We start from the raw sequence: 22,972 nt of genomic DNA, 5'->3' as shown, positions 1-22,972 counted from the left end.
GAAAGCTCAAAGCTTCCGGGTCGCCCGGGACCCGTTCTTCGTCCGGGCTGGGTAACCACGGCGAATCGATTTCTAGGGCGGACTCCGGGTTGAGCTGTGAATTGAATTCTATTCGTCAAAAGGGAGCTCACTGATAAAAAAATTCCTCTTGGACCAATGCCGCGGTGCATTGACTTAAGAGTGCAGTTTCTTGTCGCCGGATTTAAGAGTCTTGAACTCTTGTTTGAAGCGGATTTTGCATTGATTCAATTCAAAAGCCGCTTGAAACAAGAGTCCTGACTCTTAAATCCGGCGACAAGAAACTGCACTCTTGAACCAAGAGGTTTGTTTTACCAGTGCTGTTTTTGTGACGGCGAACGATAGAGAAACATACTGCCGTGCTAAGGAAAAACGCCGTAAGAACATTCGAGTGTTGCCAAATTTCCCTCGATAAAATGTTCATTTTTGAGGAAAGTTATGAATATGATTCCTTTAAATTTTCAGCATCTTTAGGTAAAATTGTGAACTAAATCATCTGAAAAATTGGGAGGAAAATATTCATACATTTACCAGGAAATTCGCGTTTTATGAGAGGAAATTTGGCATCGCCTGAAGGTTCATAAGGCGTTTTTCTTTAGCATGGCAGTATATTCACAGATCATGTTGGCGTAAGACCAATAATCAATATCCCCCGGACGTGTATACCTAGGAGGTAAAATGATGCTAGGTCCACACTATTTGGCGGGGAAAGCAAAGCCAAAAAATTCAAAAATTTCAATTAGAGTATAAAAATTGAGCTCTAATGAGGTACAAGACTGAGAAGGGAGAGAGTTCAGCTCAGGCAAATGCATTAAAAAACTGAGCTGGAGTTAGGCCGAGAGATATACATATGTATAACGCCTCGGGCCGAAGAAAATACCTGAAGATTTGAACTTGCTGGAGAGGGTAGTAGTGTAATGCGTTGTGGATTTTTTACACGGATCCTTAAGACAGGGTTGCTACAGAATTCAGAAAATCAAATTCCCCGATTTCCCTGACACATTATGGTGAAACTCCCTGACAATTCAAGATGTAACGGATGGTTATGAAGGCATAATTGAAAATAGTTTTCAGGCAAAACTTGATGCTGGAAACCTCAAACCCATTCTAGAAAGCAAATGAAGGTGATTTAAAAGATTTTCCCTCACATTTTCGTTATTTCCCCTGACATTTCCCGGTTTTCCCAGCCTTTTTAAAATTCCCGGACATTTCCCGGTTTTCCCTGACTGTGGCAACCCTGTTGAGAGAAATACATTAAAAGTGAATTGGCAAGTGAAAAATGGAATTTTCTGCATTCAGGGCTTTTCGAGTTTGCAAAGATAATACAAAAGATTTTCTGCTACATTTAGGAATGAGAAGTTCAAAGTTGGAAAAAAAAATAATGAAAAAGTTACCGGTACACGAAACTATCAAGGTGATACGGTCGACTTCCACAGCAGAATGTTCCTTTCCCTTCACTGGGAAAAAAAAACACATTGGATCTAGAGTCCAGACTCTTAAAAACATCGACAAGAAAAAGTACTCTTGATTCAATCAGAATCTAGCTTAAATCAAGAACCAAGCCTCTCAATTAAAGCGGATTTCGTTTCGATTCAAGCAAAAATCCGATTGAATCAAGAGTATTTTTCTTGTCAATGTTTTCAAGAGTCTGGACTCTAGATCCAATGTGTTTTTTTTCCAGTGCTGCATCCTGTGCTTATTCGAACCTTCGATCGGTTTTAAAACACTCCTTGTTCTTATTCTCATTCTGTGTAGGGGAAAATACAGTGGTTTACCAACTCGTTCGAATACCTGGCGCCTCATCGAACGCCAGTCAGATGGAAAGGAAATCGCTTGATCTAAGTTCAATTGAATACACTCCTTACAAAAATAAAGAAAAAACCGGAGGAAAAACGCGAGAGAGACGTCCATGTTGCCGCTTTAACAGATATTATTCATCTTGCACTGCACAATTTACTGTATATGACTTCAAAAACTGAGCGGTTGTGCCATTTTTTCTTGTAATCGTGTTGAAAAATCACAAACAAGTAAATCTACTAAAATTTAAGGACTAGCGTGCTAAAATTTAAATCATTAATCATGAACTCAAAAATCATAATTGCCTATCTCTCTGGACTTTTCCTTGATTTCTAAGATACATTATTACAACTTTGTCAAAATCCTCTGACCTCTCTTTGACTGTAAAGCAGGAAAGAAATTTTTCGACCATTTTAAAATGATTAAACCTCGAAACGTTGGGCGCAATGTTCTTCTCGAAAACATTTGACACGCAGATCGTTCAGAGAAGCGGATTTTAAAAATGGATCGCATGGATTTTGGAAGAATGCCACATGAAATCGCACCAAAATTTTGCAAAATCATGAATTCATGCCAATATCACTTGATGATGCGTAGAAATTGCATAATTTCAAGGCTACTTAATTCAACTCGCCCTGAATAAAAACCTGTACTTCCCTATCCTTCATAAAAGTTTTCCCTGCATTTTCCCCCTGCGTCTCCTCCATTTTCCCTGCTTCTTTATCAACTTGTTAAAATCCGTGCTATTTTTGCTCGGTGGACATCTAAGATAATGGACCACTAGACAAAGTACGAATTTCAGCATTCTGATACATGTTTCTTAACCAAAATTTCAAGTGAAACACGATGCGCACAACAAAAATTACTGTAATCAACTCCTCACAAAGATATTTCATGATTCCTAATGCATGAATTCAAACCACCCGCTCATTAAAACTCAATGCTCTACGTGATTCACATCGCGCGCTAAACGTTATCATGACAGTCTCTGCGATATAAAAGTCTGGCAACCTCAATCTTGACGCTTTGGCTCAGCTGTAGCAAATTGCTTATAGTTTGAACAATACATGGTGCGAAATGAATATTGCTCGATTGAGAAGCTTGCTGAAACCGTTGTAGTGCGCGATTTGACTCACGTAGAGCTTTGAGTTTCTTGTGAGCGGGCAGTTCAAATTCCTCGTAACCAATGTGAAATAAAAACGTTAATATCTTCGTTAGGAGTTGGTTTCAGTAATTATAGTTGTGCGAATTGTGTTTTACGTGAAATTCTGGTTAAGAAACGTGTATCAGATTGCTTAAATTTGTACCTTCTCTAGTGGTCCATTTTTACTTTTTCAACCTCTTGTTTCAATGTTCAACCTTGAAAAAGGCAAACCTGGAATCAGAGCAAGAGCCCTCGCGCCGTCAGAGATCGAATACGCGTTCGCTCCGTTGGTTCCTCTTGGCGGGAAAATCGGGACCCGCACGAGACGAGGGGCGAAAAGAAAAGAAAAACAAATCACGCAGCGTCTTGACCCTCAAATATATTTTTTATAAACAAAATCAGTGAGTGAGTGAGTTCGCATTGAGAAAAGCGACAAACGCATAGCACACTGAAAAAATTGTTACGACGGACTTCCGATTATTCGCAGTTTGGATCGTTCGTGACGCCTTTTAAGCGCTCAGCCGATAGGCAGCGCTTTTTGATTTCGACTTGCCTCTGAGTACTAGTATACTAGTGCTAATGCGTTTAAATGGCGCACCAGCTCATCGATGTATAGGCTTTTTGGGGGGGGGGGGGTCCATTTTTAAAATAAATAAAGCTGTGAAAGCTGTATTTTATGCTTTTAACGTAATGCGCAGGTAGTTTCGATCGTTTGTCTACAAGAAAATTTCTTAGCTTTAGAGTAATTCTTATCAAAATTGATCGTTGAACTCCAATGAAGCCTAAAAAAACGCGCCTGATGAGCTCAACGGTGAGCTTATTTTCGGGAAACGAAAAAAACGCGTTTACGGTTTCCTTGGAAACCTTTGTTTGCTATCAGCTGATGTTTTATTTCCATTTCCCAGCCAAGTCGACGGAGTTTATACTTCCTTTCTTCACTAAATACATTTACTAACACCTGAGCGTTTTTCTAATACGACAGTATTAGAACTTTCCCGCTTGTCTCTTTTTCTTTTCTCTCGTGAAGGGTCACGGGTGCGGTAATCTAAGTCAAATTTGGATACTCACAAGGCCAAAAATTAACTTAACTAGCGGCTAGTCCTTAATGGGGCCAAATTAAAGGCAATCGAAATAGAGCTCTTGCGTGTGTGTGAGGTTTGCAATTCAACTACTTTTTCTTACGTGAAATTTTGCGAAAAACACGATGATGCTACCGGTTTTCTCTGAAATCAACTCCAAGGCTCGAAAAAGCTCTTAAAGTTGCGGCCGCGATAGAGGGGAATTCCCACGCTACCCTGAGGGTCCACTATTATCAAGACAAAGTCTTTATGCAGAGATAGGGAGCAAATACATTAGATGAATTCTATGGTATCGTTAACTTTTGAAAACCTATAATTTTTTTTTTCAAAAACTGAACTCCTGAACTGCCCGTGTCAACCTTTTTCAAAAAATTTGACTTGCTACGCAGTCGGCAGAAATTTTGGAATTAGAAAAAAAGCAATAGTGTATTTCCTTCGTGAAGTACACGAAAATCTCTCCTCGGTCCCACTACTTCTCTGCTATCATTTATACACCAAACTGTCAATATGTTGTCAATCAAACAAAAAATTAAATTGAATCTATAGAGCATTATTAGACCATTTTCCCAGTTCAGAGCATTCCAACGAAAATACATTGTTAAATTAAGCGACTCGAGTTTTTCGCGACCATGATCAGAAACCATAAGCTCAACGACCACCTCTTGAGGCGCGTCATGGATGAGCGTGACATGGGGAGTAAAGACGTAGGAAGTTCTCTCTGAGCTTTGTGGCGTCAACTCATCAGCTCCCTCGCTCCCGACTCCCGACTGATATTAAGTGGCAAAGACAACGACAACTGCTCCACCTAACTTTTCCGTCTCCAGGGTTGTATGTTTTCAGTAGGATTCCCATTTTGGGCCAGGTTAATGTCGGTATCCGCTAGAACGTATATTCTTATGCATAATATCGTTTATTTTTTAGTAAGTGCAGTATTTTTTGCAAATTCTACCGATCTCTACTTTCTAAGGTGTTAGAGACCTATGTATTGGTAAAGTACCTGTAAATAAGCCTTTAAACTAATATCCAACCAGTCATATCTCGTGACAACGATTTCGAAGAGGATTTAAAAAAAGAACGTTATGCTTTCAAATAAACATTATTCCGAGCATCATTTTGACTGGAAATGGCCAGCAGGGCCTTGAAAGTAGAACGTTGTTTCCAGGGAAATGTTATTTAGAGGAACGTTAACGAATCACGGCTGGATGTACTTGACTAAGACTAAGTCACTCTGCACTTTATCAAAATTCCCGAATTTCCTGACCGTCGGACAAACTTCCACTTAGATTTCATTCATTTAATTACGCTGACTTTTACTAAACTATGGATAAAACTTCCACTTCTACATATAGAGATTCAAACATGGGAAAAGGCAATCGGAGGTCGTTCCCGCTGCATTTACAAGGACATTGGCTGAAGTTGCTAAACTGTTGCGATACTTGTTCAATTCCCTGACTTTTCAGGTTGTCTAGACCACCAAAAACCCTTATAGATCACAACGATTGAGCATATTATTGCAAGCAGGTGAGTTGGCTTTCTCGTTGTTGACACTATCAAACCACGCGCCTCACTCTTCCTAGATCTCCATGCCAATGTCACATTTTACTTATTATTTAAATCAGGCCTGATCGTCGTTTCTGCAAAAAAAAAAAAAAAAAAAAAAAAAAAAAAAAATGTTTGATTTTTCTTCGTTCTAGCAAGAATATTATTTTCAAAAAATTCCACACGAAATGTACAGCGGTGCTCCTTGGAAAAACTAAAATATAAGCGGAAATTTTGAAACACCGCAACGTAGTTTGCGGCCGTGCTAAGGAAGAACGCCGTATCAGGCGTTGCCAAATTGCCTTCGATACGGTACACATTTTCAAGGTAGCTGTTGAATGTTTCTTTTCCACTTTCGCATAGAATTTCACTCGCAATTTGATTTGAAGTGTGTGAAAATTTCAAGGATAAATAATCATAACTTCCCTCAAAAATTAATGTTTTCTGAGGGGAAATTTGGCAACTCTTGAAGGCTCATAGTTTGGTTTGGTAGTCTGACGTTCCCACCAAAGATTTTTTTTCCTGTATGATGCGATCTAGTCCATTCACTGGGTTTTTGTTGATTCAGATGTTTTCCCCTGACCACGGCAACTTTGAAGCCGAATGAAATATTTGAGTAAACGCAAGTGTTGACTTGTCATTTTCCGTGAAAAAAAAACCCGTGAGATTGATGAGCTGAAAAGTCACGTAAGTCGGAAAAAATGAAGGTTAAAAGGAATGTCAAACAGCCGTCCGCCCGGAGAATGCATCCTGGAGACAAAAATGTATTGGATTACTGGTCGAGTGGCCGGTCTTTTTCCTTATGAGATTCAGCGCTCATCACCTCCGATTTTTTTCGGAACGTACGCTCACATCGGTGTAAACAATGAGAGCCAATGAGAACTGAAACTTCAAAGCGGCTCACAGTGGATCGTGTCAATAGGAGAGGTCGGACAAAATTCGGAAACTTTGAACGCCTAAAACTCCGTTCTTACAAAACTTAGAGGTTCTAAAAGTGGTTTCACCGGTTTCCTCGTGAAATTTTCTTTCAGTAACACTCCAAAAAGTTTAAAATAAGACGAAATAAAAATCAAAATTCGCAGATTTTATCAAAAATTTCATGTCCGACCTCTCTAATGGATTTGATCCTCTGTGCGGCTGCAGTAATTTTGTGCCTTCCAATCCCAGAGATTTCCACGAATTTTGAGAGCACAATCCAGGTCACGCGATGAGAAGGGCTATATATTACTGCCTTGCTAAGGATGAACGCCATATGAGCCTTTATACGTTGCCAGACTGCCTCCAATAAAAAACAAATTTACTGGGACAGTTGTGAATATTGTTCTTACAAATTTTCAGACAAGTTTGTTTGAAATTTGATCTAAAATATCTGAAAATTTCAAGGGAAAATATGAATCACTTATTACTAAAATACATGTATTGTACGAGGAACTTTGGCAACTCCAGAGTGTTTCTATGGCGTTTTTCCTTACTATGGCAGTATCGCACTGCAGCAAACAGTCTGGAGGAAAAATGCTGTAAAAACATTCGAGAGTTGTCTTTCCAGTCGAAAATTGTATTTTTACTTAGAGCTATTGAGCATATTTTACTGAAAATTGCACAGATTTTTCTTTAGATTGGACCAAAAAATTAGCCGAATTTGGGGAGAATGCATTAGCGTATATTTGTGAAAAAAATGAACTCTTTCGGCAACTGTGAGATTGAATTCGTCGCCTTCCGGCAAAAGTATCTTAAGCGTTGTGTGACGTTTCAAAATTTTCGCCGCCATTTTATTTCTTTACACAGAAATCGTTGGTTGAATCTGTTTGAAATCTCACTGAATTTCATCGGCAGCACAGAGAAAATTCGGTAGAATTTTCGGACAACTACGTAGCACAATCGGACGTATTTCTATCAAACGGAATATGTGTATTATGACGTGGGGTCGGTATATATATATATATTCTCATGGACCTCAGGGCTCGCTTCTTAACGCATATAGTTCTGTTTGACAAAAATACGTCCAATTTCTCCGTAAAATAATAAAATGGTAATACTTTGGCAGAAGGTGACGATATCATGGATTCAATGCCGCATTACCTCTTGTTTCACGATGCAGATTGGTGTTATTAGGTAAAAGCCAGAAACTGTACTTCTGTAATAGAAAAAATCCTCCAAAGTTTATGCTCCGGAATGCGCCCTAGAGTGGTCGTGATTAACCGAGCAAATTAAAAATTGGCGAAAAACTCGAGGATTCATCGACGAACGGCATGAGAGCCTCAGGCGAGCAATCCGCAAGTAAAAGCGTCCCACAGTGAATCGAGTCAATAGGAGAGGTCGGACGAAACTTTGATGTGTGGATGGTGTGCAATTCGTGATTCTGGAGGCCCCGAAGGGCGCTAAAACGCCCGTTCGGCCGATCGAATCACTTGAATCGCGATCCCTCACTTGTGACTTTCACACGAGTTTTTGTGTGGATGGTGTGAATTTCGTGATTCTAGAGGCTCCTAAGGGCGCTAAAACGACCGTTCGGCCGATCGAATCACTTGAATCGCGATCCCTCACTTGTGACTTTCACACGAGTTTTTGTGTGGATGGTGAGCAATTCGTGATTCTGGAGGCCCCGAAGGGCGCTAAAACGCCCGTTCGGCCGATCGAATCACTTGAATCGCGATCCCTCACTTGTGACTTTCACACGAGTTTTTGTGTGGATGGTGTGCAATTCGTGATTCTGGAGGCCCCGAAGGGCGCTAAAACGCCGTTCGGCCGATCGAATCACTTGAATCGCGATCCCTCACTTGTGACTTTCACACGAGTTTTTGTGTGGATGGTGTGCAATTCGTGATTCTGGAGGCCCCGAAGGGCGCTAAAACGCCCGTTCGGCCGATCGAATCACTTGAATCGCGATCCCTCACTTGTGACTTTCACACGAGTTTTTGTGTGGATGGTGTGAATTTCGTGATTCTGGAGGCTCCTAAGGGCGCTAAAACGACCGTTCGGCCGATCGAATCACTTGAATCGCGATCCCTCACTTGTGACTTTCACACGAGTTTTTGTGTGGATGGTGTGCAATTCGTGATTCTGGAGGCTCCTAAGGGCGCTAAAACGACCGTTCGGCCGATCGAATCACTTGAATCGCGATCCCTCACTTGTGACTTTCACACGAGTTTTTGTGTGGATGGTGTGCAATTCGTGATTCTGGAGGCTCCTAAGGGCGCTAAAACGACCGTTCGGCCGATCGAATCACTTGAATCGCGATCCCTCACTTGTGACTTTCACACGAGTTTTTGTGTGGATGGTGTGCAATTCGTGATTCTGGAGGCTCCTAAGGGCGCTAAAACGACCGTTCGGCCGATCGAATCACTTGAATCGCGATCCCTCACTTGTGACTTTCACACGAGTTTTTGTGTGGATGGTGTGAATTTCGTGATTCTGGAGGCTCCTAAGGGCGCTAAAACGACCGTTCGGCCGATCGAATCACTTGAATCGCGATCCCTCACTTGTGACTTTCACACGAGTTTTTGTGTGGATGGTGTGCAATTCGTGATTCTGGAGGCTCCTAAGGGCGCTAAAACGACCGTTCGGCCGATCGAATCACTTGAATCGCGATCCCTCACTTGTGACTTTCACACGAGTTTTTGTGTGGATGGTGTGCAATTCGTGATTCTGGAGGCTCCTAAGGGCGCTAAAACGACCGTTCGGCCGATCGAATCACTTGAATCGCGATCCCTCACTTGTGACTTTCACACGAGTTTTTGTGTGGATGGTGTGCAATTCGTGATTCTGGAGGCTCCTAAGGGCGCTAAAACGACCGTTCGGCCGATCGAATCACTTGAATCGCGATCCCTCACTTGTGACTTTCACACGAGTTTTTGTGTGGATGGTGTGCAATTCGTGATTCTGGAGGCTCCTAAGGGCGCTAAAACGACCGTTCGGCCGATCGAATCACTTGAATCGCGATCCCTCACTTGTGACTTTCACACGAGTTTTTGTGTGGATGGTGTGCAATTCGTGATTCTGGAGGCTCCTAAGGGCGCTAAAACGACCGTTCGGCCGATCGAATCACTTGAATCGCGATCCCTCACTTGTGACTTTCACACGAGTTTTTGTGTGGATGGTGTGCAATTCGTGATTCTGGAGGCTCCTAAGGGCGCTAAAACGACCGTTCGGCCGATCGAATCACTTGAATCGCGATCCCTCACTTGTGACTTTCACACGAGTTTTTGTGTGGATGGTGTGCAATTCGTGATTCTGGAGGCTCCTAAGGGCGCTAAAACGACCGTTCGGCCGATCGAATCACTTGAATCGCGATCCCTCACTTGTGACTTTCACACGAGTTTTTGTGTGGATGGTGTGCAATTCGTGATTCTGGAGGCTCCGAAGGGCGCTAAAACGACCGTTCGGCCGATCGAATCACTTGAATCGCGATCCCTCACTTGTGACTTTCACACGAGTTTTTGTGTGGATGGTGTGCAATTCGTGATTCTAGAGGCTCCTAAGGGCGCTAAAACGACCGTTCGGCCGATCGAATCACTTGAATCGCGATCCCTCACTTGTGACTTTCACACGAGTTTTTGTGTGGATGGTGTGCAATTCGTGATTCTGGAGGCTCCTAAGGGCGCTAAAACGACCGTTCGGCCGATCGAATCACTTGAATCGCGATCCCTCACTTGTGACTTTCACACGAGTTTTTGTGTGGATGGTGTGCAATTCGTGATTCTGGAGGCTCCGAAGGGCGCTAAAACGACCGTTCGGCCGATCGAATCACTTGAATCGCGATCCCTCACTTGTGACTTTCACACGAGTTTTTGTGTGGATGGTGTGTAATTCGTGATTCTGGAGGCTCCTAAGGGCGCTAAAACGCCCGTTCGGCCGATCGAATCACTTGAATCGCGATCCCTCACTTGTGACTTACACACTAGTTTTTGTGTGGATGGTGTGTAATTCGTGATTCTGGAGGCTCCCAAGGGCGCTAAAACGACCGTTCGGCCGATCGATTCACGTGAATCGCCATCCTCACAGCTGTTTGTATGGAAAATTCCATTTTTTTTGGAAACAATTCAAGGAAATCTCCTTGTAAGAGTCTAACAAGGCTTGATAACTGCCCTCGATAATATACGTAGCGTGCATACAGTTCGAGAGACGTGTTTCCCTAAGATTTTTGCGGTTGCCCCTTAAACGTCGATTTTTGTAAAAAGTTTTTTTTAACTATGAGCGCATCATCTAACTAAAACCAAACCAGGGTTAAAATGTGTCCTATAGCCTCCTTGATAACATATCAAAATCTCGTTTTAGTTCGGCGTTGCGCTCGGTGTCAAAAAAGCCTCGGAGTGATAGAAAAACACGAATTTTCGCTAAAATACGCCTGCAGACCTATGTTTAGGCAACCGTTTAACACGTATCCAGTGGCCTATGGGCTAAATCATGATTATTTCCGTAAACTGCATTGAGTCAACTTGGGAAACCCGCATTTTCCAGATTCTAGGAGGGGGCCAAAAAAGGCCCTTATCGATACCCCTCCTTTCCACCACTGAAATGTTCATTTTTAGGAAGAGTTTTAGATATTTTGAGATGTTCAGATAATTTATATCCGATCGCGAATTTAATTCTATGAAAAATATTCAGTCACGAATGCCCTTGAAAATTAATATTTTACAGCAGGAAATTCGGCAAGGTCTGAAGGCTCACACGGCGTTCTTCCTCACCACGACAGCAAAAGCTAAGTGGTGACGGGTGAGTACAACGGTGGAACCGCTGCGATGTTGAAAGAACACGTCCCCACTCCACTTCCGATCCGAGCAGTGGCGTGGCGTGCTTTGCAATATATCGATTAATTTGCTATTTGAATCGATTCTTAGCTACAACTTCAAATGGAGAAATATCAATAATCGATCATTCACGCCACGCCACTGAATCCGAGCAGTGTACTATGACGCAAGGTTCTAAGATTTCCACTTTTTTGAAATGACTAATGAGAGACTTGTTCATGGAGGAAAATTAATTTCAGTTGAAACACAGTAGCAGTGTAAATGAATACCTTGTTTCGGAAGTTGCCCAACTCAAAAAAAAAAAAAAAAAAAAAAAAAAAAAAAAAAAAAAAAAAAAAGTGATAATAAATCCGGAAAACGGAGAAAACTGAATCCAGTCGACAATTTTCGACGAATTGAAAGTGTTTCAGGGCCGAGTTATACTCTTCCCAAGAAGAGCCCCATACCTGAAAATATGAAACTTTTCGGTCCTTTCATGGCGCAGTATGAACTTCGGAGTTGGGTACTTTTCGGAGCAAACGCAATCAGAAAAACTATGCGTAAAATTACCATATTACAAGAGTGTGGTACATGCTCTTCCGAGTAATTCGATTACATTATGCGATAGGGAACCACTATTTCTGGCTCAGTTTAGAAACAACGTACATGCCATTCGTTTCTCTGTGCAGATACGTGCTTTTATGAGAGAGCCAGAGATATTGGTTGCTTATTGCAAAATTTAATCCGATTTTAGTTATAATCATGATGTAATAGAAGTACTTTTTGCCACTACGATATTAATACTACCACTTGACGGCAACAATACTACTATTATTAGTTATGCTGGTTCTTTCAGTCCTGATGAAAGGAACTCAATTGGAACATCGCCAGCACAGTACAGTTGACCGAAGTAATTTCTCAGTGCTGAATCCGCGTCTATTTTTCCATTGTAAAAATAAATGAAAGAAAATAAAAAAAACAAAAGATGCGGCAGCCCCTAAAAACCATCAAAGCAGAATTTCCATTTTTACCGAGTTTGGCAGTTTTAAAGCCACGAAACTCAAATTGTAAGTCGTGCATGGACGTCGTCCAGAGCCCATCATTGTTTTGAGCCCCCGGTAACCTCATGAATCTCAAAATAGTCACAGTTTTGTGGTCAAATAGCTCACGTAGACGTAGGTGAGGTCGCGTCTCTGCACAACGTGGAGACTTCACTACGAGAGGGTGAAAAATTATTTCTGATATAATTTTCACCGTTGCAGTAGACTTAAAATCCAGTATACTATAGAGTAATCGATCAACAAATCAGTGAATCGATAGACAACACTGTGGATCGATAGACAACTCTGTGGATCGACCGACAAACCCGTAAATCGATCGAATCACGTCGATCGGTTCACGTTTTTGTTCTTCGATCGATTCTTGTCAGTCCAATCGACACTGGTTTTTTAAATAATTTTTCGATCGAATCGGTGTCGATCGGTTCACGTCAATCGTCGGGGGATTGAGTCAATAGGATCGGTCGGACAAAATTTGAAAACACTGGAAAAAAACCACATTGGATCCAGAGTCCAGACTCTTAAAAACATCGACAAGAAAAAGTACTCTTGATTCCATCAGAATCCAGCTTAAATCAAGAACCAAGCCTCTTAATTTAAGCGGATTTCGTTTGGATTCAAGCAAAAATCTGATTGAATCAAGAATATTTTTTCTTGTCAATGTTTTCAAGAGTCTGGACTCTAGATCCAATGTGTTTTTTTTCCAGTGAACTTTAAACGCTCATACCTCCGTTTATACAAAACTTCAAGGTTCTAAAAGTAGTTTCATTGGTTTCCTCGTAAAATTTTCTTCCAGTAGCACCCTTTGAACTTTAAAATGTGGTAAAATAATAAACATCAAAATTCGCAGTTTTCGTCAAAAATTTCATATCCGACCTCTTTAATTGACTCGATTCTTTCACGTTCTTAGTTTTCAATCGACAATCCACACCCGCCTCGGCGGGCGGGTTGGCTTAGCCCCCTTTCAGCAACCTTTGGGTTATATTTCAGCGATGGATCCCTGTGATCCTTCGAACTTGACTGAGGCAACCCCTGAAAACGCAGGCTGAGGGTGGCAGCTGGAGTGCCCGAGAGGAAAAACTTTTCCAAGAGCCATCACGCACCGCAACGGAGACGAGCATCTGCCGCTAATACTCAACGTTAACTCATCCGGACAGCTGCCGATTCGAATGCAAAATTCGCCTACTTTTCTATGAATTCAGTATGGCTGATACTCAACGTTAACTCATCCGGACAGCTGCCGATTCGAATGCAAAATTCGCCTACTTTTCTATGAATTCAGTATGGCTGATACTCAACGTTAACTCATCCGGACAGCTGCCGATTCGAATGCAGAATTCGCCTACTTTTCTATGAATTCAGTATGGCTGATACTAAACGTTAACTCATCGGGACAGCTCCCGATTCGAATGCACAATTCGCCTACTTTTCGATGAATTTAGTTAGGAAATTTTGAAAATCACACCTTCATCGGCGGCGCACAGTGGACCGAGTCAGTGGGAGAGGTCGGACAAAATTTGGAAACTTCAAAAGCTTATAATTCCGTTCATGCAAAAATTTGAGGTTTTAAATAAGTGGTTCGATTGGTTACCTCGTGAAAATTTCCTTCAGAGCCACCCCCTTTACTTTAAAATTTGACGAATTAAACATCAAAACTTGCAGTTTTAGTAGAAAATTTCATGTCCGACCTCTCTAATTGACTCGATCCACTTTGCGACGCGGCGAGCTGGCGATTCGATGACTCGAATCGGAGCTACTCCATTCGATTTTCGACACAGCTTTTGGATAAGCTCTGCTGTGCTGAGGAAAATCCAGCGGCGTGGCGTGCTTTGCGATATATGGATTGATACGCCACTCAAACCTATGAAAAAAGATCGATAATTAGGGTGTTCACAGCAAACGCCTTAGTAATCGATTCTTTATTATAGCTTCAAATGGCGAGATATCGATAATCGATCGTTCACGCCACGCCACTGGGGAAATTGTCGTATGAACATTCGAAGGTTCCCAGATTTCTCCTGACTCGTGATAAAATATTTATTTTGGAGGAAATTTATTAATATCATTCCTTGAAATTTTCAGACACTTTGGATTAAATTGCGAATAAAATTCTCGAAGAAATCGGAAGGAAAATGGAACTGAGTTGAGCAGAGAGGAACCAAACCACATCAGCTATTGCCTTTAACTGGATAATTTAATTTTTTCACAGGAGAAAGTTCGTGCGGTTTTTTTGTGTCTTGGGAATTTGCTTCGTACTATGCAGAAAATTCACTGAAATTCACACAAAAATCCGCACGACCCTTTTTATATTAAATATTTCATTGCCCAGTTAAATTTGGCAATAGCTGATGTGGTTTGGTTCCTGTCTGCTAAACGCTGTCCAAATATCCTTATTTATCCCGAATTTTTTTTTATCAGGGGAAATTTGGCAACGCCTGAAAGCTCATACGGCGTCCTTCCTTATAGCACGGCAGAGCTGCCTCCTTGCCGGTAAGGGTTGCAAGTATGGTGAAATATCAAATTTTCCATGATGTCCTTTGCTTTTCCTCAATTTAACAGATGGGCTGCCCGGCGTTCATTCCTTAGCAAGGAACACTGGAAAAAAAACACATTGGATCTGGAGTCCAGACTCTTAAAAACATCGACAACAAAAAATACTCTTGATTCAATCAGATTTAAGTTTAAATCAAGAGCCAAGCCTCTTAATTTGAGCGGATTTCCTTTTGATTTAAGCTTAAATCTGATTGAATCAAGAGTCCTTTTTCTTGTAAATGTTTTCAAGAGTCTGGACTCTAGATCCAACGTGTTTTTTCCAGTGAAGAGTAGCGCGTAAATATACCCTATCTTCTTCGATTTTCTCTGATTCTTGCAACCCTGGTGCGAAGTATGGGTGGAGGTTGCTTGGTCATAGAGGGTAGATGGATTAGGAGGGGAGCCTTCGGACACTTGTCCGATCTAGTTTGTGTTCCTAGATTTGCTGGGCGGTCGCTTCGACTGGAGGTCCAGCTTTTCCGAAAGATTCGGGCGTGTCCTGCCAGGCTTGAGAAAAACGTCATGGAAAATTCGCGTCGTAAGTTGATGATATATACGCAAGCAGCTCGCACTCGAAAATCATGGGAGTCAAAACCCTCCGGTAAAATATCACAGTCTAGACAATAGGCCCGTAGACAAGGTACGATTCTGATACATGTTTCTTAACCAGCCACTGGCCAAAAAAAAAAACACATTGGATCTTGATCCAGACTCTAGAAAACATTGACAAGAAAAAATACTCTTGATTCAATCAGATTTAAGCTTAAATCAAAAGGAAATCCGCTCAAATTAAGAGGCTTGGTTCTTGATTTAAGCTTAAATCCTTAACATTAATGAAACGCTTAATCCAAACATTTGAAACTCATTAGTTGTGAACCGCATGACTCCGTTAGTTTAAATATTAGAACCAAACACTGAGCGGAACGGCGGCTTGCATGCCGGTGCAAAACGCGCACTGGCTCCTACAAACCTAACAGGGATACTTCACGCATTGCGCAATGCGTGAAGTATCCACTTAGGTTTGTAGGCGCCAGTGCGCGTTTTGCGCTGCGCTGGTCGGCCGCCTGCCGCGCCGCAGCGTGCCATGGCGCACACTGGAAAAAAACACATTGGATCTAGATTCCAGACTCTTGAAAACATTGACAAGAAAAAATACTCTTGATTCAATCAGATTTAAGCTTAAATCAAAAGGAAATCCGCTCAAATTAAGAGGCTTGGTTCTTGATTTAAGCTTAAATCCGATTGAATCAAGGGTATTTTTTCTGGTCGATGTTTTTAAGAGTCTGGACTCTAGATCCAATGTGTTTTTTTTTTTCCCGGTGAGAATTTCATGTAGATATGATTTGCGCAACGGTAATTATCGACCTTGGATATATTCCGAACGGATTCGGATATCGAAAAACGCGAAAACACAGGTTCAATAATTTAGAGGGGGCCTTCCTTTCGGCACATTTGCATTTTGTGTTCCCCCTCGGGATTTCGGCGCTTTTCGATGTATTCGAAATTCGGCCGAAATACATTCAAGGTGGAAACTTCCTTCCGGCACGCCCTGCATACATATTTCTGCGGGCTGCTAATTGAAATCCATAGACAAAGCGATAGACGAATAAGAAAAAAAAATAGAGCTATCCTATATTGGTGGAAGCAGGTGGTTCCAATGGACAAAGGGGGTAAGTAAATTACTAACTAACGGAAACCCACGAGAGACCCTGCAATTGGTCCATCATTTTCCCCCTAAGTCTATGACAACCACCCGTTTCAACCAATACGATCGCTCTATGTTCCATATGTCTTCCTTGTCCATCACTTTGTCTATCAATTCAAAGATCAGCTCGCTGGGATTGGCAAACCCCTCGCGAGGTTCGTAGTTGCAAAGGAGGTAAGTGGTACGTAATAGACTGACTAATGGAAATCATCGAGAGACTCTGCAGTTGGTCTATCATTTTCCCCCTAAGTCTATAACAACCAGCCGTTTCAACCAATACGATCGCTGTGTGTTCCGTATGTCTTCCTTGTCAATCAATTTGTCTATCAATTCAATAATCATGCTGGCTGGGATTGGCAGACCCCTCGCGAGGTTCGTGGTTGCAATAGACAAAGAAGGTAAGTAATAGACTGACTAACACTGGAAAAAAAAGAAGAAAAAAACACATTGGATCTAGAGTCCAGAATCTTGAAAACATTGCCAAGAAAAAATACTCTTGATTCAATCAGATTTAAGCTTAAATCAAAAGGAAATCCACTAAAATTAAGAGGCTTGGTTCTTGATTTACTTAAGCTTAAATCTGATTGAATCAAGAGTATTTTTTCTTTTCGATGTTTTTAAGAGTCTGGACTCTGGATCCAATGTGTTTTTTTTCCAGTGAACGGAAACCATCGAGAGACTCCGAAGTTGGTCCATCATTTTCCCCCTAAGTCTATAACAATCACCCGTTTAAACCAATACGATCGCTCTATGTTCCCTATGTCTTCCTTGTCTGTCACTTTGTCTATCAATTCAATAATCAGCCCGCAGGGGTCAGCAGACCCCTCGCGAGGTCCCCTTACTTCCCGAAACCTAGAATTTTCCAGGCAAACGTGATTGCATTTGAGATTCGGCGCTGGAGCGATCTATTAACTAATGCGTCTGATTCTCTATGCATGAGGATTCCTCTTGAGCGGCGAGCGATCGGAGTAGGCCAAGAATGGTCGAACGCATTCGCGAGACAGCGTCGAATTCACGCGACCACTCTCGCGGTTTCCCGAATCCCGACTTCCCCGATGTCAGGAAATTCTGACGGACCCCCACCTCTCCCCCGTCCAAGAGGTGCATCTCTTGCTATTTCACCGCGGCCACATTTTTCGGAGGGCTCGAATTTTCCACGCCTTCGAAGCGTCGCGAAAAGCCGTCGCCCGTCGCACGGCGAAATAATTCATCGCTGGGTGAGACGTGAATCGACGAATCCGTCACTGAGTAACGTACCCTCTCGATTAATTGTAGGCATTGGCCGAGTTTTTCTTTAGGGGCATTGGAAAAAAAAAACACATTGGATCTAGAGTCCAGACTCTTGAAAACATTGACAAGAAAAAATACTCTTGATTCAATCAGATTTTTGCTTAAGTCAAAAGGAAATCCGCTCAAATTAAGAGGCTTGGTTTTTGATTTAAGCAAAAATCCGATTGAATCAAGAGTATTTTTTCTAGTCGATGTTTTTAAGAGTCTGGACTCTAGATCCAATGTGTTTTTTTTTCCAGTGCGTTGATTGTCAGAGGTGACGGGATTATACAAGGGAAAATGGAGGAAAATTAAAGAAAAATAAAAGGAAAAAGAGAGAGAGAGGAACGCATCTCGCGTGGTAATATCAATGAAGAAATAGTTGAAAGTACAACCAAATCGCTTTGTTTATGTATTAGAATTTATTCATGCATCTTATCATGTATCAATCATTTTCCATCAAAATCGTATCATTAATAAATGCTAATACAAAAAGCAATGCGTGTTTCCGTGTACTATCTACTTGTATCTTCTTTTTTTTTAAAAAAAATTAATAAATAATAATTAAAACCCTAAAATATGGTGTCTAGACAGGCAGATTTTTTTTTTTCAAATTCCCCGATATTTCCTTGATTTCCTTTTTCCACGAGAATATTTCCTTTGTAAAACTCGGAGTTCCCTCTCATTTTCTTTCGATTCTCATAGGGAAAAAACAGGAATTTCCTCAAAAAGTTCGCGGGAAAAATCAAATCATTCGACTACTTTTTTAAATCCACAACACAGCACAAATTTTAATAATGCATTAATTTTAGGAAATGCATTAATTTTATTTTTATTTTATTTTATTTTTTTTTTCTTCACAGTCCCTGTGTTTAGCACCAATTTCAAGACAAATTCCCTAATTTTTCCAGATATTTTTCATTCCTTGATGAATGTGTTTCCCGATTAATCTAGGCTCTAGACACATTGCACTTAAAATGAGAAAAAAAGGAGAGTACGACTTACAAATCAAAGGGAAAGCAGGTAGAAAGAAAAAAGAAATATAAAGAAAAAAGGAACAGGAGCAAGGAGGAAAAACTTAAAGAAGAGGATAGAAAAATAATGAGGGGGAAAATTTGCCAAAAAGTGTCATATAAATTGAAAACAGTAAAATCGAAAGTAGTTAGTTAGTTAATTCATTACGACGATCAGTTTAGAATATAATAATATTCCATCAAAAATACATACTCTACAACGGAAATTTTAAAGCTCATAAAGCAAGTAAATTTAAAAAATTAAGGTAAATTCCTGGTCTCCGACGTAGATAGCCTGGTTGCTGATCGTCGCAAAAAATTAATTAACCAACTAACAATTCTATAAATTTCTTCGTTTCCGATCGAAGAATATGCTTATGATAGAATACAAAATAAGCAGAATAAATAAGGATAGAAAAAAAGAAAAGTCAAAGCAGAATTTAAGAGAGAAAATTTGAAAAATTACCGCTTCATCCTATTTGATCTTTCAAGAGAAAATTAGTGGGCACATTTACACACGAAGTTTGAGAGGAGTATATATGAGGACTTATCTGTAACAATAGCGGATATGAAAAATTACCTTTTCGAAACACATTCAAAAAACTGTTTTGGCATCGAGAAAATGTTGAGAAAATACTTGAGATGTGATCTTCGAGATCTGTACATTATGCCAGAGCCAAACATATTAAATTTTTGTGTGAACAAAACAGTTTTTTAAGCGTGTTTCTAAAATGTAATTTTTCACATCCGCCATTGTTACATATAAGGCCTCATATATTCTTTTGCAAAAGCAAAGGAAATTCACGCGGAATATCGTGCGACAACGATATAGTTAATCGTCCCTCAGGCCTCGTCTCCAAGGGACGTTTCATGGGATTTGTCCCGAGGAAAAACCTCACTTGCAAAGTTGGGAAAAAAATTGAGTTAGTCGATACTAATCACAGTGCCAACTTAGAGTCATTGTGGAGTCCCAGGGGCGACTTAAAAAGAAGAAATTTTGCTGTGTTGTTGAACGGGGAAAAAGCCCAGAAGTATCATTCCTGTGATTCGAACTTGGGAAAAATCCCGCGAGACGCCCCGTGGAGACGGGGCGTCACAAAAATAACTTTGACAAGAGATTTGAAACCGAGACATATATTACCGAGTCTCGATCATCCGCGATTTCGAATATCCGCGGTCAACGGAAAACGCGTCGCGCCAAAGAACTTCTAGAATCAGCGGCTTCCCACTTTCCTTAATTTGCGTTTAAAGGTCGATGGAAAAAATTTCCTCTCACACTTGCACGCTGAAGCATTTTCTAAGCCTCATACTAACCGCCCTATGATTAACGTGGATACCTTGAGTTTTGCAAGGCGAATGGACATACTGCCGAACTAAAAGAGAACACCGTATGAACCTTCAGGCGTTGCTAAATTTCCTTCGATAAAATACGAATTAATTGGGAAAGTTTCAAATATTCATCTTCCAATTTTTCAGACAGGTTTGTCCGTAATTGCATCTAAAATATCGGAAACATTTTAAGTAAAAATATGCCTAACATTCCTAAAAAACACATATTTCATTGGGGGATATTGGGCAACCCTCGGATGTTCATACAGCATTAGATCAGCAACAAAGGAGGGGGCGCTATTCAGCGTTTCAGATTCGCGCGAAGTTTTCAAGACTGGTTTTTCAAAACTGTTAAGATTTCAAATAACGGAGCCAGGCACATACCTAATAATGTAGTTGGCGCTGAAGGTAATTTTAAAAGAAAACGAATGCTTTTTAAAACACATACACGCGTCGCTTTGAGAGGCTAGATCGCTTGCGAATTGTCCTAATGCGATTGCCGCGGCTTCAGATATGCGGGAAATTTTCCCTTGTTGAATGTTTTAAGATATCTTCAGGCCTGAGGAGAGGCTCCAGGACTATTCGACGATTAAAAAAAAAAGTTAAATAAAAAAAGGATGGAGCCTTTCACTCTTGTTGTCGAAATGAATTTAAAAATTCAAATCGGCATGCATAAAATTGACCAGAATTCCTCTAACGAAAACCGGCATCTCAAAAAAAATTGGCAAAACGGTTTAAAGTGCATTACACGGTGGGTACATAATTTGAGAGGGTGCTCCAAATTTTACACTGCGACCTGCGATCTAGGGGTTTTATGATCCTTGAGTTTCAGCAACCCTACACAGCTTGAAAAATCAACTGAAGGAGTAAATACGCTGTAGGGGTAATATTCATTAGGTAGGAAATACACTTTTGACCATCCATGTGTAATAGTGCCTTAGGTCACGTAAGTATTAAGAGAACGATTTTTGTACTTAAAGTTGAGTAAAAAATACGGTTTTCAGTTTCCTGTAACAAGTGTGTTCTTGGATTTTAAAATACCTTGACTCATCCTGTCCTGACATTTCAGGTTTTTTTAAACATAATATTCCCTGAATTTTCAATTTTCTTTTCCAGCATGATTTCTCAAAAAAAATTATTTTCACGATTAAAAATTTAAGCAAAACACTCCTGAAATTGCAAAAATGCAATTTCTTCGACTGGAGAATTTCAAAGTTCCGTAGCTCAAGTCCCTGAATTCTTATGATTGCAAGTAAAGTTCCCTAAGCCTCTCACAGTTCCTCACGAAAAGGAAAAGTGGTTAGAAGGTTGCGCTCATCTTTTGCATCTAAGTATTTTTTTTTTTTATTTGAAATTATCGCATGATTTTGATGATAAAAAAAAAAGCCTGGTAGCTAGGTATTGAAGCTAGGTCAGTACCTACATTTATATTTTTCAGCAAGAGACAAACGAATTTACAAATGAGTTTTTCTCTTTTAATTATACTCAGATGTTGGCATTCAGCTAATTTTTCTAAAAAAAAAGAAGAAAAAAAAAAAAAATTGGAAAACATATGCCTCAGCAAATAAATTAATAAGCTAGGAAGGTATTCTAGTGCTTTCAAACGATATCTTTGACCAATCTGAGTAATTCTTCTATCAAAAAATTACACCTAGATATTATTTGAGGTTTTTTTTTAATGTAACTACTGCTCAAAGAATAGTTTCTATCGGAAGAATATTTGAGTTGAATATATTTTAAGTTTTTTGGATTAAAAAAAAGAAACAAAAGAGAGAAAAAAGCTAAGGATCTAGTCACTTAGATGGATGTTCTAGTTATTTAGATGGATGTTCTTTGCGAAGATTGAGCGGGACATTATCATAGAACTATGTACCAAAATCTATCTTACCAAAGTATGATTTGGCTTCCAGCACCAAAAGGCAACCCACACCAACAAAAAAAATCTAGTGAAAATGTTTGACTTACGTTTAATCCTTGCATCTTCCGGAGTTGAACATTCAGTCCTTTCCGATCCAGGGGTTCCAGCTCCATCACGATCATCACCAGCACCATCACAGCTCTCATCCTTTGCAGCTGTGCTTGTGGGCGACACAGATACACTTGCTGGGGAACTGGAGTCTCCTCGCTGATAATGTCCCGGCGAAAACATATCACTACCGTTATTATTATCGAGTAAGGAACTATTCATGGTATCAGCGTCCATTTTTAAACACTTGGGAGGCGCGAAAGCCGAGGGGAAGTTTTTGTTGGCAGAGGAACTCAATGGCTGAAAAGCACCGGGGCCAAATGAGTTTCGCGGATCGAGACTAGGGTGTAAGAATTGCGGCTGGAGGTGGTGTAACAAGTGGGCAGGCAAGCCAGGATAGGAGTCGATGAGCCGCAGCCCAAAGCTTGACGCGTGGAATGGGACTTGAATATCTTTGGAGTCAGCCTAGGTACAACAAATAGAAAACAAAATGTAAGAATTAAAAAAATATTCATTCCAGGAAGTCGAAGCTAAATCACTGCAACCATTTACAAATTAACACAGGATTTCAAGCAGAAGAAACATGATGTTTGGGCCATACATTTTCAAACAATGCTAATTTTTTTTATGACTATGACAGTTTTCCCAGAAACAAAATAGTGATAGTATCTGGAATGTGCACAAATCTATAGTCTTCTCTCAATTTGATTTGAATTCAAGAAACAAATCGACTCGCAATAATTTTTTAACATCTCATGAAATGCGAGAATTGGCATTTTTTTCCTGCTTGTATGAAA

At 40.5% G+C, this 22,972-nt stretch overlaps 1 protein-coding gene across 4 annotated transcripts in view; it reads right to left on the bottom strand.

Moving 5' to 3' along the window:
* LOC109035200 (E3 ubiquitin-protein ligase Rnf220) overlaps positions 1-22,972 on the bottom strand; it is a 184,378-nt gene that overhangs the window by 159,887 nt on the left and 1,519 nt on the right. For all 4 annotated transcript variants that reach the window (XM_072301295.1, XM_072301298.1, XM_072301296.1 and 1 more), the window contains exon 3: positions 22,175-22,640. In XM_072301295.1, coding sequence (XP_072157396.1) covers positions 22,175-22,640 — 466 coding nt within the window. The remainder of the gene's footprint in view (positions 1-22,174; positions 22,641-22,972) is intronic.

The sequence above is a fragment of the Bemisia tabaci genome, chromosome 6 (genome assembly GCF_918797505.1).
Source record: "Bemisia tabaci chromosome 6, PGI_BMITA_v3".
In the NCBI taxonomy this organism is placed as follows: domain Eukaryota; kingdom Metazoa; phylum Arthropoda; class Insecta; order Hemiptera; family Aleyrodidae; genus Bemisia; species Bemisia tabaci.
This window is presented reverse-complemented; position numbering and strand designations above follow the sequence as displayed.